Genomic DNA, 16,996 nt, shown 5'->3' with positions numbered 1-16,996 from the left:
TCCTCTTTCACGTTGGGAGGTGGAGTTTTTGACCTTAGTTGCTTTGCTCCAGAGCTGGAACTGTAATGGTGGCCATCCTGTTTAGGGGGCTTAATCTGTAAGTCAATGCCATGTTAATATGGGCACCGGGGTCAATTGCTGATCACAAGTTACCTTAGTGCACCTGCACTATTAAAGGAATCTTCTTTTCTAGACAATTGGAGACACTTATAGCCAAAATTCCTGGCTTTATATTAACATCAATGGACCCTGTCAAGATTTAGTCCCATTAATCCTTCCATGACCGCTGCAAGGAATGTTATCCCCATCACCGCCACAAGGTGGGGCCCACCGGCTGTTCTGGCATGTCGGGTCACAACCCCGGAAGCACACCCTCCCAATTGCCCGCAGCGGAGATGGCGGCGGCGGTAGCGGCCCGAGCCTTGGTGTTACCGGCAGCGAGGCGGCGGTTGTGGGGTTTCACCCAGAGGCTCCTAGTCCCAGGCGCCGCCAGGAGGGTGAGAGTTCCTCCCCTGATATGGACCCGCTGGGGGCTGGCCATGACGGCCCGCGCCTTAGCGCAGCAGACCCAACCTCCCTGGATCGCGACCGCGGGTTAGGTCCGGCCTCCGGCACCGGGACCCTGGGACCCGGGACGCCTGGCGCGAAGGCCGGCGGGGCCGACAGCCCGCCACGTGAGCAGTCAGTGAGGTGTAGGATGACCCCAGTCGCCTTTTCCGCAGCTAATCTGTAAAGAGTGCCTACTGACCACCGAGAAGGTAGTGTTTGCCAGTTGGGAAAAACCTCAGCCTAAGACTGAGCTCCATCATCAGTTGGGCTTCCCACGAGCTAAAGTAAAAAAATTGTGTTTACATTTTCCCGTGGGAGAGTTTCTAACTTTCTCCAAAGGGACTTTAATATGTACATGTGTGTTTTTTTGTTGTGGAAAAAGGGAAAAGGAAAAAACGGCTGAAAGGTGAATAGTTCATAGTCAACAAGCCGGTTTATCTAGAGTGTGTTGGAATATTTGAGCTTCTTCCTATGTGCTTCCATTACCTTTCCAAATCGTTTTGCTTTTCTTCAGCAGTGACAATCTAAGTCTCATTTCTGTGTTGTAGTAGGTATTTATATATTTTCCTGGTTCCCCTCTTCCTCTGCTTGTTTTCTCCATAAAGAAAACGAAATGTTTCTAGGAGAAGTTTTGAAATAAAATTTGTTTCTTTCTGGGAAATGGTAATAGCTACTCAGCTTTTCTAAAGGAAGGGCTTGTTTATAATCATGTTGCTATCTTTAGGACAGTGATTGGTTAAGGAAGGTTTCTAGGCTCAGCAAAGGGATGGATTCCAGTAGAACCAAAGTTAATGAGGAAAGATTTTGTTTTTTCAGTACTTGGGATCTAACCAGGCTTTCCTTATATTTTCAGTGTTCTACTAGAACTTAGTTAAACCCTTAGCCCAGGAAGGAGTATTTTACAGAGTCTGTTAGAGGTTGATTTGATGTTCTAATCAACATTTAATATCAAAATAGTAATGTGGTTTGCTTCCCTCTCTTCCTCCTTCTACCCCAATCAGTCATTGCATTTTGGAGGGACCAGATTGAGAAGTACACAGGCTGCTACACAAATTGTTCTGAATGTTCCTGAAACTCGAGTAACATGTTTGGAAAACGGGCTCAGAGTAGCCTCTGAAGACTCTGGGCTCTCAACATGCACAGTAAGTGACTCAAGGCAACCTTCTCTTGAGTCATGTGTCATTTAGGGAAGAGCAAACTATTTAACCTTCAACTTTGCAGTTGGCTGTAGTTAAAAAAAAAAAAAAAAACAGTGGTTGTTATTCTGCTTTGCTAAGTTTCTCTGATGTGTGAACTTTTCTTCAATTATTCTTCCATACCAGGTACATGCATATCCTGTTTTATTGTTTGTATATGTTTCTTGTAGACTATTGCATTACTTATATTGTTGATGATTTCATTACTTGTATTGATGATAATGAAAGAGGTATATTTTTGGGCAACTCTATGTGATACTTTTTTGCATATATTTTGCTTATTTGATTTTTAAAACATTTCTTTGCAGTAGATATCATCCCACCTGTATTATAGTTGAGGAAGCTGGTTCAGAGAGGTTAAATGGTTTTGTCATGCAGCTAATACATCGATTTCAACCTGAGCTTTCTGATAATCCCTGTTTTTTTTTTTTTTTGTGGTGATGGAAGGACCTTGTGTCTGCTAGTCAAGTACTCTCCCACTGAGCTACATCCTCACTAACACCTCCTTCCCCATGTCCTTTATACCACAGTTATTAACTGGCAGTAGTAGTGAGTTAGACTAATCTGTGTCCTTACTAAAGCTCGTAGGTAGATACTTGACTAACACTAGCCTGATGGTCATAAAATTTAAGTCTCACTTCATAGGAATGAATGTCTCAGTTCACTCAGGAGAAGAAAACCTTAATGCTAAACTGAAAAACATTTGTCAGAAGAAGGAAGGAGACTGTTCTCTCCGCTCCTGGAAGAAGTGATTGTTTTACTTAGTTGTTCTTTGATTGCTTAAGGTTGGGCTCTGGATTGATGCTGGAAGTCGATATGAAAATGAAAAGAATAATGGAACAGCTCACTTTCTGGAGCATATGGCTTTCAAGGCAAGTTATAGACTTACTTTACAAAAATATGTTCTCTTTAAAAAGGCAGAAAGTGCAAATTTTTATGCTTTAAAGGCAAACACTACACTTCAATAGTATGACATGTTTTATTTTTATCTAGAGCAATATCTGCAATGATTACTGATAATTGTTTTGTAAAACTGAAATAAATTTTTTCTTGGGATGCAAGGGTTATTGGAATGAATATCATTTTTGAAGCCTAATCTATTTTAGAAACCAAATTTGTCCCTGTAAGAAACTGACATGCCTTTGTCCTCCATGTTCATTTTCTTTTTTTTTAAATAACTTTTTATACCTTTATTTATTTTTATGTTGTGCTGAGGATCCAACCCAGGGTCTCGCACGTGTGAGAAACCTAAACTGAAAACATTTGTCAGAAGAAGGAAGGAAACGGTTCTCAGCTCTACTGCTGAGCCACAAATCCAGCCTGTCCAAGTTCATTTTCTGAAGTGCTTGGAGTAGATGAAGGATAAAGGAATAATTTGTTTTTATTTTTTTATTTCAAGGGTACCAAAAAAAGATCGCAGTTAGACCTGGAACTGGAGATTGAAAATATGGGTGCTCATCTCAATGCCTACACCTCCAGAGAGCAGACTGTATATTATGCCAAAGCATTCTCTAAAGATTTGCCAAGAGGTATTATTTATACTGCAGATAATGTAATTTTCATGAGGGTTCAAAAATAACTTACTCCTGTTTTTATGTGTGTCATAAAGAGTAACCCCCAGAAATATGAAAAAATGAGCCAATGTTTGAGAAGAACAGAGCCCCTGACATTGGATGTGGAATAATGTGGGGTGGGGGGTGCTCCTTGACAATCTGAAGTGGAGGTATGCTCTGAAGCATCTCCTATTTTGGGAATTTGCCTGAGATTTTTATCCCCGGAGCTGGACGAAGCTGGTGTATGAGGTAATAATTAGATGTTTGAAAATTTTTATGATCATCCATCTTCTTGTCAATATGAAATTTGTCATGCAGCTTTGTTATGTATATATTTATGTTAAATACATGTACTTCTATTCTAAAATGCAATATTAAAGATACATTAGAATGAAAAAATATTTAGATTAAAATTATAAATACTAGGAAATAGGAACTCTCATTTCCTATTATTTAGAAACCTGTCAGGTTAGACTACCATTCCCACATAAAGGAGGATCTTTTTTTTTCCCCCCTTAATGGTAGGCATTGAACCCAGAGCCTCATGCATGCTAGGCAGTCCCTCTAGATCACTTAACCCCAAGAGAATCTTTACAAAGGAATTCTGCTCCCATATATCTGTGAGCTCTTCCCTACTTATCTTCCTGGTACATGGTTCATCCGTCTGGACAGATGGGTTTTATTTGCTTTCAGTGATAATTTTTTTGGAGGGTTACCAGGGTTTGAACTCAGGGCATTCGACCACTGAGCCACATCCCCAGCCCTATTTTGTATTTTATTTAGAGACAGGGTCTCACTGAGTTGCTCAGTGCCTCGCTTTTGCTGAGGCTGGCTTTAAACTCTTGATCCTCCTGAGCCACTGGGATTACAGGTGTGTGCCACCGCACACAGCAGTTTGATAATTTTTAAAAGTAATTTTATTGGTGTTTTCCTTTTGGTTATGAGCTCAATCCCATCTTACTTTAACACTTTGTTTATGTTCTTGGTATTTGAATATAATTGGTTCAGAGGCAAGTAAACTTAAATTAGGGAACAAAAGTTTACTGTAAGGGCAAAAAATAAATCTGAAGATGTTTATATTTAATAAAATTTATATTGTGATTACAACAAACATGAATTAGATTTAAAAAAAATTTTGAGAGGTATATGGTTTTGTAAAATTACTTTGGCTTTTTAGCAAATTAGGGTTTAAGAGGACACAATTTTGTAAGTGATTCATTGGAGGCATATTTTAGACTATAGTGATTCTTTGCTTCTTTATATAGCAACCTTATTGCTCTTGGAAATTAAAAAAAAAACTTGGATGATATGAATGCTTCTGTATATACCTACATGTTTTTGGTCTTATACAGATAATTTTCTACTTTGTAATTTTCATAGAGAACAATCTGTATTAATGTACAGATTTCCAAGGGCTTTTAAAAAAGTCATTACAAAATGGTGGCAAATTGAGGATCCCCCCCCCCAAATCTTCAGTACTACAGCGGTTTATATTTTACATTAATTTTAATACAATCCTTTTAGGTATATTGAATATATGGAAGTTTTTTTCTTCTCAGGTTATTCATTTAGTTAATATCAAAATGATGGTCATTGTCATGGTTTCTGATATTGGTTTGAGATCTTAATAACAAAAATTAGATTCTTAGCATTTCTGCTTGCATTTTAATTTCAATTAGCTGTAGAAATTCTTGCTGATATAATACAAAATAGCACATTGGGAGAAGCAGAGATTGAACGTGAACGTGGAGTAATCCTTAGAGAGATGCAAGAAGTTGAAACCAATTTACAAGAAGTTGTGTTTGATTATCTTCATGCTACAGCTTATCAAAATACTGCACTTGGACGGACAATTTTGGGACCAACTGAAAATATCAAGTAGGTGTAATTCCCATATTTTTAAAATCAAATTTTCAAAAAATATGTTTCAATAATGTTTTTTTCCTGATAATATGAATGGAATCATACAGCTACACTTAACATCACATAGCTCCTAAGTGTCTGGGCTCATAACTACTTCTGGAATAAACAATGGTGTCAGATGGGTCTTTGTTGATATAAAGTTGAAGTTTTTGATACTTGTTGCCTATATCCTATTTCTGATTGCTTGTAACTCTTAGAATAGTAGGTTCAGTTTGATTTGATTTCAAGAATATTAATGTTATAAGATCTGTGTTTTTTATTTCCTTTAAAATTGCTTTTCCTCACTTACAGATCTATAAATCGTAAGGATTTAGTGGATTATATAACCACACATTATAAGGGGCCAAGAATAGTGCTTGCTGCTGCTGGAGGTTAGTCAGTTTAAATTTCTATAAAGACAAGTTACTAGAGTTATGTACTTACTAACTTAGTCTTGTTGGGAGATATATCGTAAAGAGTTTTTATTTACAGAACAAATTGTTTGTGTTGTGTTAGGGATTTCCCTCTGTCTTTTGTAGTAGGTTTCATTTATAGAAAAACTTAATGAACTATTCCATACATAAGAATACACAGTAGAATTTATTTACAAGACTAAGGGCTAATGAGTGAACTGGGAAACAGTTACCTTGGAAGTTAGCTGTTCTACAATTTGAGACTCTCTTGAGATTGTAAATTATTCCTTGAGGTGCAGCTTCATCTTTGGTCAAGCATGGAATGGGTATGTTCATTCATTCTTTCATTTACTCAATCATTCACGCAGTAGATCTACTGATGACTGAGTAGGGGAAGCACATAGGGAGCCATGAGAATGTATAATGTGAAATCAAACATGCAGGTAGCATCAGATTTCCTTGGAGAGTGTGAAACCAACCAATCATAGAAAATTCACTTCTGCTACATTTCCTAGCAATGTGAATTTAGATCAACAGTACTTTTTTGAGGTGGGCAGGGCAGACTGGGTATTGAATCTAAGGGAGCTTTACCACTGACCTATATCCTCAGCCCTTTTTTATTTTTTAAGACAGGGTTTCTCTAAGTTTCTGAAGCTTGCCTAGAATTTATAATCCTCCTGCCTCAGCCTTGGGAGTTGCTTGGATTACATGTGTGTGGCACCATGCATGGCCCAAACAGTACATTTTAATTGGTTTTCTTGGTCTTTTAATACTAGAGCACAATGAAGATAGATGGAGTGTTTGTGTTATTTTAATTTTTCTCTTTTTAGAAATTACAGTAAATTAAAGTCTGGTTGCCCTCGATATACTTCTGAGCTAATTATTTGGGGGTAACAGAGAAGATGAAAGTGAAGTTAAATATCTAAGATGTGTTTTTTATTGTGGCACTTAGCTAAATCATGTTACCTTTTGTGTGGCAGACAGTAGCACTGAAATTTTCAAGTGGCCAGCATTGTTTCTAAAATGACTACTGCTGACTGGGGTTTGGTTAGCAGGAAAGCTCTCTGGGTCCTCTGTGCACATGGACACAATAAGTTTTACTTTGGTTTATTGGTTCATTTTGAAGTTGCTGAAGTTTAGGTATGTTAATTATGTGTCAGATCAATTAGCATTTGTATTTCATTTGTTAATCTGCCTTATGAATAATGGCATCTTAAATTCAATGAAATAGGCCATTTTAATCCTCTGCTGACCTCTTCTGATTAACAATTTCAGCTACTCTTAGCTTTTTTTTTTTTTTTTTGGTACCAGGGATTGAACCCAGGGGGTATTTACCCACTGAGCCACATCCTCAGTCCTTTATTTTTTATTTTTACTTAGAGACAGTATCTTGCCGAGTTGCTTAGGGCTTCATTAAGTTGCTGAGGCTGTCTTTGAACTCGTGATCTTCCTGACTCAGCTTCTTGATTACTTGGAGGACAGGCGTGTGCCACCGCCTCAGCTTCCATTAGCTTTTTTTTTTTTATATAAATATATCTTTATTTTATTTATTTTTATGTATTGCTGAATATTGAACCCAGTGCCTCACATGTGCAAGGCAAGCATTCTGCCACTGAGCCACAACCTCAGCCCCAGCCCCTACCATTAGCTTTTAATCTTCAGGAATTTTTTGTATTTCAGTCTCATTAAAAAAAAAATCGTAGGTTCACCTGCATTTTAAATTGGGGTAGCTGGAGGTGGGATTGAGCAGTAGGTAAGTATCTATCCTGTTCAACCAAAAGGGTTATTAGTAAGTGAAGGTAATAGTGAAGGTAATAAAATAGTGTTGTCATCAGGTGCCGAGAACTGTGTGCCTCAGGGTTTTCCACTCTGCAACTGGAACCTTTTACTGCCAGTCTTCTGTTCGTGGTGTTGTCCTCTGGATTGATAATCCAAGATGACTCTCTTACATAATGATTCCAAAAATAACATTGAAACTGGAGTTTTGAGATGAAACTTGATTCTGTTTCTGCTGGCAGGTAAAGTCTGCACAAGCTGCAGGTGTCTGCAGCTGAGACACACTCTTAATGGTTGACTGTGCCCTCCAGTGTTGCAGCAGACCCCAGCAGCTCACCACCAATTTCTTCTTTCTTGGTTCTGGTTTTGAGAATTCAGAGAATGAAATTCAGGGACCAGGATAAGTGAGTTTAAGAGTAGGATTTACTCAAGTGTGCAAAGAGAAACAACTCCCGAAGGATGAGAGAGGAGTTGACAAGCGTTGCTGTCTTGAGTCTGCTAGTCTAGGGATTTATATAGCACTGAGGTCAACACTATTGGTCCACAATTATGCTAATTAGGGTCTGGAAAAGTACTAATATTGTTGGTTAGACCTGAATCCCATTCAGGTTCACCTTACGTTTTTTCCCCCACTTCTTAGGAAGTGGGAGATTGAAGTTAGTGAATTGTGCATGCTTGGTGGGGGAGGGGTATCTGGAGCTGCAGTGTTGCATGGAGCAGGTGTCTGTACTGGGCTGATCAGAACCCTGGTGGGATGACAGGTTGGTGTACCTTGGCTCACCTGCAGCACTGCCCATTCCTGCTTTAGGCCTGCATAGGCATGGCAGGTTCCACAGCTGCAGCCCATGCTTGCCTCCTGCACTGCAGCCCACCATGGTTGTTGCTCTGCTGCTCTACTGCAGCTTCTTGGCAGGAATCAGTGGGCTGGCTGGGTGCTTGGAAGCAGGTGAGCCCTGTCACATCCTACACTGCTGTTATCACACCACAGATTTGGAAAATATGGGTATAAGTTGTCTTTTATATTCTAATAGTATACTTAAAGAAATCTTATGACACTATTTTTTTAAAGCACTTGCACATGTTTGTAAGTTTATATTTGTGTTTAAGAATCCTTCCCTGACCGAATCTGTTTTGGTTCCCAGTTGGAATAATAAGGAATATAGAATCTAAGTAATCAATTTTGTATATCAAGTAGTGAGCAGGTAGATAGCTATGAATGTGTTCAGAAATTTAGATGAAACTTTTGTTGTTGGGTTCTAATAAGATTTAAAGAATAAAGCATATCTGTGTATCCAGCTTTCTTTAAATGAGATGGAACCCTTATTTGTATTCTTTCCTATTTAAAAAATAACATTAAAAATGGACCTTATTTGCTAGGTTGCATCTTAGAAATTTTATAACAATATAATGTTTGTATAGAAGATTATATTTTTCAAGTTGAAATACTGCCTTAAGTTGTAAAATTCATATTGATGAAAACTGTCAGTTCTACAAAATGAGAAATCTGTGCAAACACAAGCCTTAATTGCACCAAGGAAATGAATGTTGTGAGCCATTTACTCTTAAATGGCTTTTAATGAATTTGTATGAACAGTTCATGTGTAGTGTACATCACGTACCACCTAGAGTTTATTGTAAAGCAAAGTATTAGCAGTTGGCAGTCTTATATTGTACTGCTGTTAGATACAAATGAAAAAAAAAATTTTTTTTTCCAATTTAGGTGTTTCCCATGATGAATTGCTTGAGTTAGCAAAGTTTCATTTTGGTGACTCTTTATATGCACATAAAGGTGAAGTACCAGTTCTGCCTCCCTGCAAATTCACAGGAAGTGAGGTATGGTAAGCCTCCTAGCTAGAAATTGGCCTTTTATAGTTTCGGATTTTGAGATGGGGTCTTGCTAAGTTGCCTAGGCTGGCCTTGAACTTGGGAGAATCTTGCTTCAGGCTCCCAAGAAGCCTATTCCACACTGCCTGGCAAAATGTGCATATTTCTTATAGTTAGATGGAAGAAATCTAAACTGAAACATAGAAAAGGCAAGAGAATGGGTGCCTTTGCTTACATTGCTTCCTATTCCATATTATTTAATACTGCCTGTTTTTCTTTTGGAAGGAAGCAAGGTCTTAAGAGCAGTGTTATATTTGGTCATTTTGTGCTTTTTCTTTGGCACTGTACCCACTTACGATAACTTTATAAAAGATCCCAAATTTTGACTCTTACCTTGGGTTTACTCTTGGCTAAGTTCTGCCTACAGTACATTTTTTCTTTAACTAGATTCGAGTGAGGGATGACAAGATGCCTTTGGCACACCTTGCAATAGCTGTTGAAGCTGTTGGTTGGGCACATCCAGATACAATTTGTCTCATGGTTGCCAACACACTGATTGGCAACTGGGATCGCTCTTTTGGAGGAGGAATGGTGAGTGATTTTAAGAGTTACTTCCCATGCTAATTAGAAGATTACCATATTCTTCTGAATATAAATTCTTTGTAAGAATCTTCCCTTTGAAATGGCAAAAACGGAGCTTTTGTTCTATGATTTTTGACTTATATAAACTGATCTTGGATTGCATCTGAGCCTAGAAAAAACTATCTTTGCCACACAGTTTATTAGTGAATAATTGGCAAAATAAGGACAGAACTAGTTATTAGTTACTACTGTAATAGTAATGCAGTAACTATAATAGAGAAGTTACTAATAGTTAATAGTATTATATCAGTGTTTATAAATTTTAAAAGTACTGAGGTGATATAAGAAAATGAATACCTTTGTATTTTCATTAGTACACACTAAAGAATTTAAGGACAAAGAAGCCTAATCACAGGGCTGGGTCCTAGTTCAGTGGCAGAGTGCTTGCCTAGCACTGTGAGGCACTGGGTTCAATCCTCAGCACCACAAAAATATAAAATAAAGGCAGTAAAATCCTGTCAGAAGCTTTCTCCCAAACTGTTGAAAATAATAGTTGTTAAAGAAATTTGGATAGGGGTTGGGGCTGTAGCTCATTGATAAAGCGCTTGCCTCACACATGTGAGGCATTGGGTTTGAGCCTCAGCACCACATTTAAAAAAAAAAAATTGGATAGAGAATTCTTTGTACTGTTTTTAGAATTCTTCTGTAAATCGGAATTACTTTTCAAATAAATATCTTAGGCTTCACATACAATGCAATTTCAGATCTTACAGCCCTACATATGGGTTGATAACAGCAATGTCAACCCATAAGTTGGTGCAGCTACTACTATGTTAATTACAAAGATTCATTGCTTTTACATTGTGCATTGAACTAGATGAGCAAAATTCTTAGACTCAGTTCAATTTTGAATTACTGAAATGTTGCTGGATAAAATTAGGAAATGCCTCTTAGGGCATTTGCTATCTCATTTTTCTTTCTGGCAATTTAGACATGTGTACAATTCTCTTAGACTGTTGTTTTCCTTATAGAACTTATCTAGCAAGCTGGCCCAGCTCACTTGTCATGGCAATCTTTGTCATAGCTTCCAGTCTTTCAACACTTCCTACACAGATACAGGATTATGGGGACTCTATACGGTTTGTGAACCAGCCACAATCGCAGACATGCTACATGTTGTTCAAAGAGAATGGTGAGAAAAAAAAAAATTAAGTAGTTTAATGTCTAGGATTCATATTCTAGGCCAGTTTCCTTTTTATATTTTATGATTATTTTGTGGTGGTAATTTTACCTTTTAAAGTAGTAGCAGCAGTTACCATGTTTTTAAAGATCATAGATATGTTTCCTCCAAGTCTCATATAAGCTGCTTTATACTATAAGAAAATTTGTAAATCTTTTATAAGTAGATTACTTCATAAAGAAGATCCTAAAACTTAAGCTAACCAAAAGTTGTTCAGAAAAATCTAGAAGTAATCTGACTTGGAAAGACAGGGTATGAAAATTGAATGAGAAATTGCTCGTTAAAAGAAAACTTAGGGGCTGGGGATGTGGCTCAAGCGGTAGCGCGCTTGCCTGGCATGCGTGCGGCCCGGGTTCGATCCTCAGCACCACATACAAAGATGTTGTGTCCGTCAAAAACTAAAAAAAACACATAAATATTAAAATTCTCCCTCTCTCTCTCAAAAAAAAAAAAAAAGAAAAAGAAAAAAAAAGAAAAAGAAAATTTAGTGTTTTAATTGAAGACTAGTATTTGAATCAGGAGATAGGCAGCTTATTTTTATATTGTGCTGAACCTTAGTCTTCTAATGAGCAATTACACAGATTTATATGTGATTTGCAAAAATAGAAATACCTGAAAAAACAATAAATATTATTTTAGCTTTTGCTTAGTTATCAGAATTATTAATAATTTAAACTTTTTACTTAGTTGAAATCATAACTGCTTACACAATGTGGTGTATGTAGAATGTTACCTCTTTCCTTAAGCCACTAATTTATAAAATCACAATAACATTTCCTAGCCACTGTATAATACCAGTTTCTCAATGTTTCTTAGGATGCGACTCTGTACAAGTGTCACTGAGAGTGAAGTTGCCCGAGCCAAAAATCTTCTGAAAACAAACATGTTGTTGCAGCTTGATGGTAAGAGTAAATATTTAGGGGCTAGGGTTGTAACTCAGTAGGACACTTACCTAATACATGTAATGCCTTGTGTTTGATCCCAAACACCTTAAAAAAAAAAAATTCTAATACTTAAATTGTTTTTTCTCTTTAACCAGGTTCAACTCCAATTTGTGAAGATATTGGTAGGCAAATGTTATGCTATAATAGAAGAATTCCTATCCCTGAGCTTGAAGCAAGAATTGATGTAAGTTGTTGTTTTTAGATATTATTGGATCCCGTGTAAAAGCATTCTTGTTAGAAGAGCTTTAGTTTTTAAGGTTCCAGGCATAGAATTTGTTCTTACTACAAAAAGTTCTGACAGTATCTTCCTTATTTCAGGCTGTAAACGCTAAGACAGTTCGAGAAGTATGTACTAAATATATTTATGATAAAAGTCCAGCTATTGCTGCAGTTGGTAAGCCTGGTTTCCTTTTCTCCTATGTAGAAAGTTGGCTAAGCACTTCTGTCAGTTTTAACCATCTTCTTTTTAATCCATAGGTCCCATTGAGCAGCTACCAGATTTTAACCAGATTTGCAGTAACATGCGCTGGCTTCGTGATTAAGAAGTGCATAATGGAAATATTTTAAACATATATTTATGAAACTGAGAATTTGCAAGTTTTAAACTACTGATCCCTAAAGGAAAATACAAATTTGGAAATTTGAAACAAATATGTGTCATACAAGACTACAGCCCTGATGATCATTTTAACGGTATATCTTTGTGCTCTGAAAAATTATTTTGGAAAGAGCACTTTGATACAATAAATGTAATTTTGAAAATGAAAGTTTATATAGTATTTTCAGTTTTATTATAAAAATGCACACAATAAAGATTGTCATTATGTCATTTCTTGAGTCTACTTGCATTTAACACTTGCTCTTGAGCAGCTTTCTTTGCTTTTACCATCTCGACGAGCTCCTAGAATGGAAAGTTGATTTAAATTAAGAAACTGTCACTTTAAAAACAGATATATCCAGTACTTGGTATAAATATGTAAATAATTCAAATTGGATGAATCTAAAAATTAAGACAGTGCTGGAAAAATCTGATTTTACTAACTGCTAGGGTTAGAAGCTAGGTTTCTGCAATAATTTTGGCCCATAACTTTGGATACTGAAATAAACACCATAATCTATATTATTACCCATTTAACAGCTGTAACTAAAATGCTAACTACATTACAAATTATAATGGAATCTATAAACTCAAACACAACCTTATATCGTTTCATGCAGTCCTTCTTTGTCCTGCCAGGAACTGCTTCTGCTATTTTTTCCCATCTTTCAGGTGTATTGACTGGGTATGTTTTCAAAGCTTGTTCCAAAAGCTTCTGTTCTTCTGTCGTCCAAGGGGTGAAATCTGTGCATGGAACTATTTAAGAAAAATTTTTATTTGGAAAATCTTAGTCCAACTGGTAGAAAATTATCTTGGAATGCCTTCCTAGATAAATCTTTTGGTGAACAGTGATCAAGTGCCTACGCTAATGAAACTTTGAGCAAACTTCTAGAGATTGAGACATGTATACATTCTAAGTGTTAGAACAATTTCTTACATTCCTAGAAAATGAACATCTCAAGGGCCTTTTAAACATGGCATAATAGGAAACATCTACCTCATATTGCTGTTCTCTTAAAATCGAATACTTGCCCAACACCTCATTTTTTAAGTTAGATTTAAAACTTGTACTCTTGGGCTCAAAACCATGACTAAGACATTTAAGATTTGTTTATTCCTTACATGTAGGAGAGGACAAAGAACTGCCTCAAGTTACACAATGTTTTCTTGGATAGGTTCCTGGGAAACACTCATTTTACACTGGAGTAAACAAGCTTATCAAAATTAAGTGCCCAAGGTTTCAGTGCTATAGGGACAAGCTAAGATTAGTTGTCACCACATCTGCTAAAATCTTGTGGAGTAGACTGCTAAAAACTTGCAAAACATCTAATACATGTGTCAGAGACAAATATATTTCCTAAGGATAGTGTCAGCCCACTTCTGCACATGAAATGAGAGTGTTAAAATGATGAGCTAATTTGGTTATTCTAAATTAATGGACTACTGGCAATCTAGTTGCTTCAGATCATGCAGTAACCCCTATATACTATCCATAATCTGACAACTGTTTGAAATTATACTCTGTGAGAAGACTGGGTACAATATTAAGCTTTAAAAAAATATTTCCCAATTAAAAAAGAAAACTGACACCTACTCAAAACAAGGCAAAGAACATATCCACATTTGAAGGAGATTAGCATTTTCTGAGGGTAGCTTTTAAATTCCAGGAAGCCTTTAATTGAATTTCTTGGTCTAAAGCCCACCTTAATACACATTTAGTTCATTTCCTCATAGAAAAAAGATGGAAGTAACATGCAATTATTTTCTGAAGTTTTCCAGTTACTTAATACCCAAATAAAGTGAAACAGTGTTGCAAAATTCCTATTAGAAACCATTATTAAAGAGGCTGGGGTTGCGGCTCAGTGGTAGAGCACTCACCTAGTGCTGGTAAGGGACTGGGTTCCTCAGCACCACATAAAAATAAATAAGGAGATAAAGAAGTCACACACAGATAGCAACACTGCCAGTCAATCCTGCCCTCACAGGGTCATTCACTTCTCATAGAAGACTGGATGTGGGCACAAACATCAGCGTCTCTCTCCAACATGAAAAGTTCCATAAGGAAGAGTTGGGAATAGTGTGCTAGTATCTGAACAATGATATCTTGTAGAAGAGATAAAGGAGAGGAATAAACTCTTTTAAAAAGTGCCCTCTAGGGCTGGGGTTGTGGATCAGTGGTACAGCATTTGCCTCATATACTTGGGGCACTGGGTTTGATCCTCAGCACCACATAAATAAAATAAAGGTATTGTGTCCATCTACAACTAAAAATAAAAAATAACTTTAAAAAGTAAAAAAAAAAAAAGTGCCCTCTTAAGAGGTGTTCTGAAACTTCCCCTTTGGTTACTTATCTTCACATAAGCCAAAATAAAATCTAGCTCAAACAACTCGTCCTAGATTTTTTTTTTTTTAATTTTTTATTGTTGGCTGTTCAAAANTTTTTTATCCATTCATCTATTGAAGGGCATCTAGGTTGGTTCCACAGTCTTGCTATTGTGAATTGTGCTGCTATGAACATCGATGTAGCAGTGTCCCTGTAGCATGCTCGTCCTAGATTTTTATAAGGACAGAATGATTCCCCTTCCTTTCTAGAACATTCTAAGTCTCCTCTATTTTCAAACTACCTTTGGGGATAATTGCCAGTCTAAGAATACAGGAAAAACTGGGAATGTTAGAAGACAGAGACAACTTGTTATATAGAATGAAGTCTATTAGATTAAAAAAAAAAAAAAATTTTGGAATGATGATATGGAAAGCATACCCAAGATTAGTTTAAGAAGAGAAAGGGTTGGAGGCTCACAAATGCATAAAGTGAAACAACTTCTTCAAATGTTTTTCTCACAGTTAAAGAAACCCCCACAACTTTGTATCATATCCCAAAGACAGACAGACAGACATACACACACACACACACACACACACACACGTGCAGACAAAACTGTACATATAAAACCTATTTGCAGGTTTAACACTTGCTAATATTTTGTATTCACAACCCATTAAATTGATTTCGTAACTATTGTGAGTCATGATTTGTAGTTTGAAAAACACTGGTCCAGGATAATCAAATTAGGAAGAATCTCAAAACAGTGACAGCATTCTAATGGGTTTTGTTATTTTGAAATTCTTTCTAGAGAGTAAAAAATTCCTGTTAGTTCTACCTAGATTCTCTAAATGTGAACATTTCTGCCATATTTGCTTATTTTCTTTATGTATGGAAAGGTATTCTGAATCATTTTAGACTACCTTATTAGACAGGAATACCTTCCCTAAATAATTTAATACTTTTTCCATAAAAATAAGGGCATTCATAAATGTTTCAAAACCAGGAAATTAACCTTGATTAAATACTATTATTTCTTCAACTGCTCCGATAATACCCAACAGTCATTTGTAGTATCTGGTGAACAAGGATAGCCCCTCCTCTATGGCGTCTGAATGGGAAGAACCGCATTTCTCAACTATTAATGGTCAGCAGAAGTAAATAATGCAACTGTCTAAAAATGCTTGCTTTACATCTTCCTGTCAAACATTTTATTTTCCAATCATTCTGAACACAGACCCCAGGTTTTGTAAGTCCTTAAATAGCCTGGAATCTTGGCTAGCATTTTCTACTTCTAAAAAGAACTTACCTTCAAATCGTTCTGAAGGTGTTGCATTATCTGCTTGAGGTACCACTCCATGTTCTTTTTTAAATTTATCAAAAGCTTTTTTGTTTATGTCATCTTTTTGATGAGGGTCTGAGGAATGAAAAAAAAATGTCGTAACATTAACAAAACATCTCAAAAAAAATTTTTTTGTAGTTGTAGATGGATAGAATGCCTTTATTTTTTATGTGGTGCTGAGGATCGAACACAGTGCCTCATGCATGCTAGACAAGCCCTCTACCACTGAGCTACAGCCCCAACCCCATCATTTAGTTTTTAATTAAATTACAAAAAATTACTTAAAAACAATGTATTCAAGGTACCAAACTGATTTCTCAAAACTGTCACTCACCAAGTTTCTGAAGACTCTTTGCTTTGCCAATAACATCTTTGGCAGTTCTTTTGATGCCAGAAGAGGAATGTATGTTCATATAATTAGCAATAACTTCCCATCTACAACAATCAACATAAGAATTTAGTAATATTAAGAAAAAACCAAAACAGATACCATTACGTTTTTATTGCTATACATTGGTGGTCTAATTTATTACTCAACCTTACTATTGCCTGGACTATATAGTTCTTGTTTTTCACATGTTGAAATCAACTATCTATAATCTTGATTTTAAGTATGCTAAAACTTTATGATTCTGTGTATAAACCAACAAAAATAAAACCACACGTTTATGTATACTGCCAATTCAAGACATACTTCTTAAGAAAAGGAGAGATCACTGAAAACAGCCTTAGTTTCCATTTCTATACAACAAGA

At 36.5% G+C, this 16,996-nt stretch overlaps 2 protein-coding genes across 9 annotated transcripts in view; one reads left to right on the top strand and one right to left on the bottom strand.

Annotated features, from left to right (window-relative positions):
- The first annotated feature begins 329 nt into the window (after positions 1-329).
- Positions 330-12,808, top strand: Pmpcb (peptidase, mitochondrial processing subunit beta). Its single transcript, XM_015488377.2, has 13 exons — positions 330-497; positions 1,551-1,691; positions 2,531-2,617; positions 3,145-3,274; positions 4,978-5,176; positions 5,513-5,592; positions 9,110-9,222; positions 9,661-9,804; positions 10,827-10,987; positions 11,852-11,937; positions 12,075-12,163; positions 12,298-12,373; positions 12,457-12,808. The coding sequence occupies exons 1-13, from the start codon at positions 345-347 to the stop codon at positions 12,519-12,521; spliced, it is 1,524 nt and encodes a 507-aa protein (XP_015343863.1). The 5' UTR covers positions 330-344; the 3' UTR covers positions 12,522-12,808.
- Positions 12,730-16,996, bottom strand: part of Dnajc2 (DnaJ heat shock protein family (Hsp40) member C2) — a 30,945-nt gene continuing 26,678 nt past the window's right edge. For all 8 annotated transcript variants that reach the window (XM_048786176.1, XM_048786174.1, XM_015488379.2 and 5 more), the window contains 4 exons: positions 16,577-16,677; positions 16,210-16,317; positions 13,179-13,333; positions 12,730-12,880 (listed from right to left, as the gene is read on the bottom strand). In XM_048786176.1, coding sequence (XP_048642133.1) covers positions 12,806-12,880; positions 13,179-13,333; positions 16,210-16,317; positions 16,577-16,677 — 439 coding nt within the window. In that variant the 3' untranslated portion in view covers positions 12,730-12,805. The remainder of the gene's footprint in view (positions 12,881-13,178; positions 13,334-16,209; positions 16,318-16,576; positions 16,678-16,996) is intronic.

The sequence above is a fragment of the Marmota marmota genome, unplaced genomic scaffold, assembly GCF_001458135.2.
Source record: "Marmota marmota marmota unplaced genomic scaffold, marMar, whole genome shotgun sequence".
Classification (NCBI taxonomy): Eukaryota; Metazoa; Chordata; class Mammalia; order Rodentia; family Sciuridae; genus Marmota; species Marmota marmota.
Note: the sequence above shows the minus strand (reverse complement) of the source record. Positions and strands in the feature narration are given on the sequence as shown.

Bases quoted from the DNA above. Each gene is read 5' to 3' on its own strand.
- Pmpcb (XM_015488377.2), top strand. From the start codon at position 345: ATGTCGGGTCACAACCCCGGAAGCACACCCTCCCAATTGCCCGCAGCG. The intron at 5,593-9,109 runs GTTAGTCAGTTT...TTTCCAATTTAG, and splicing joins AGTGCTTGCTGCTGCTGGAG to GTGTTTCCCATGATGAATTG. The intron at 9,223-9,660 runs GTATGGTAAGCC...TTCTTTAACTAG, and splicing joins GCAAATTCACAGGAAGTGAG to ATTCGAGTGAGGGATGACAA.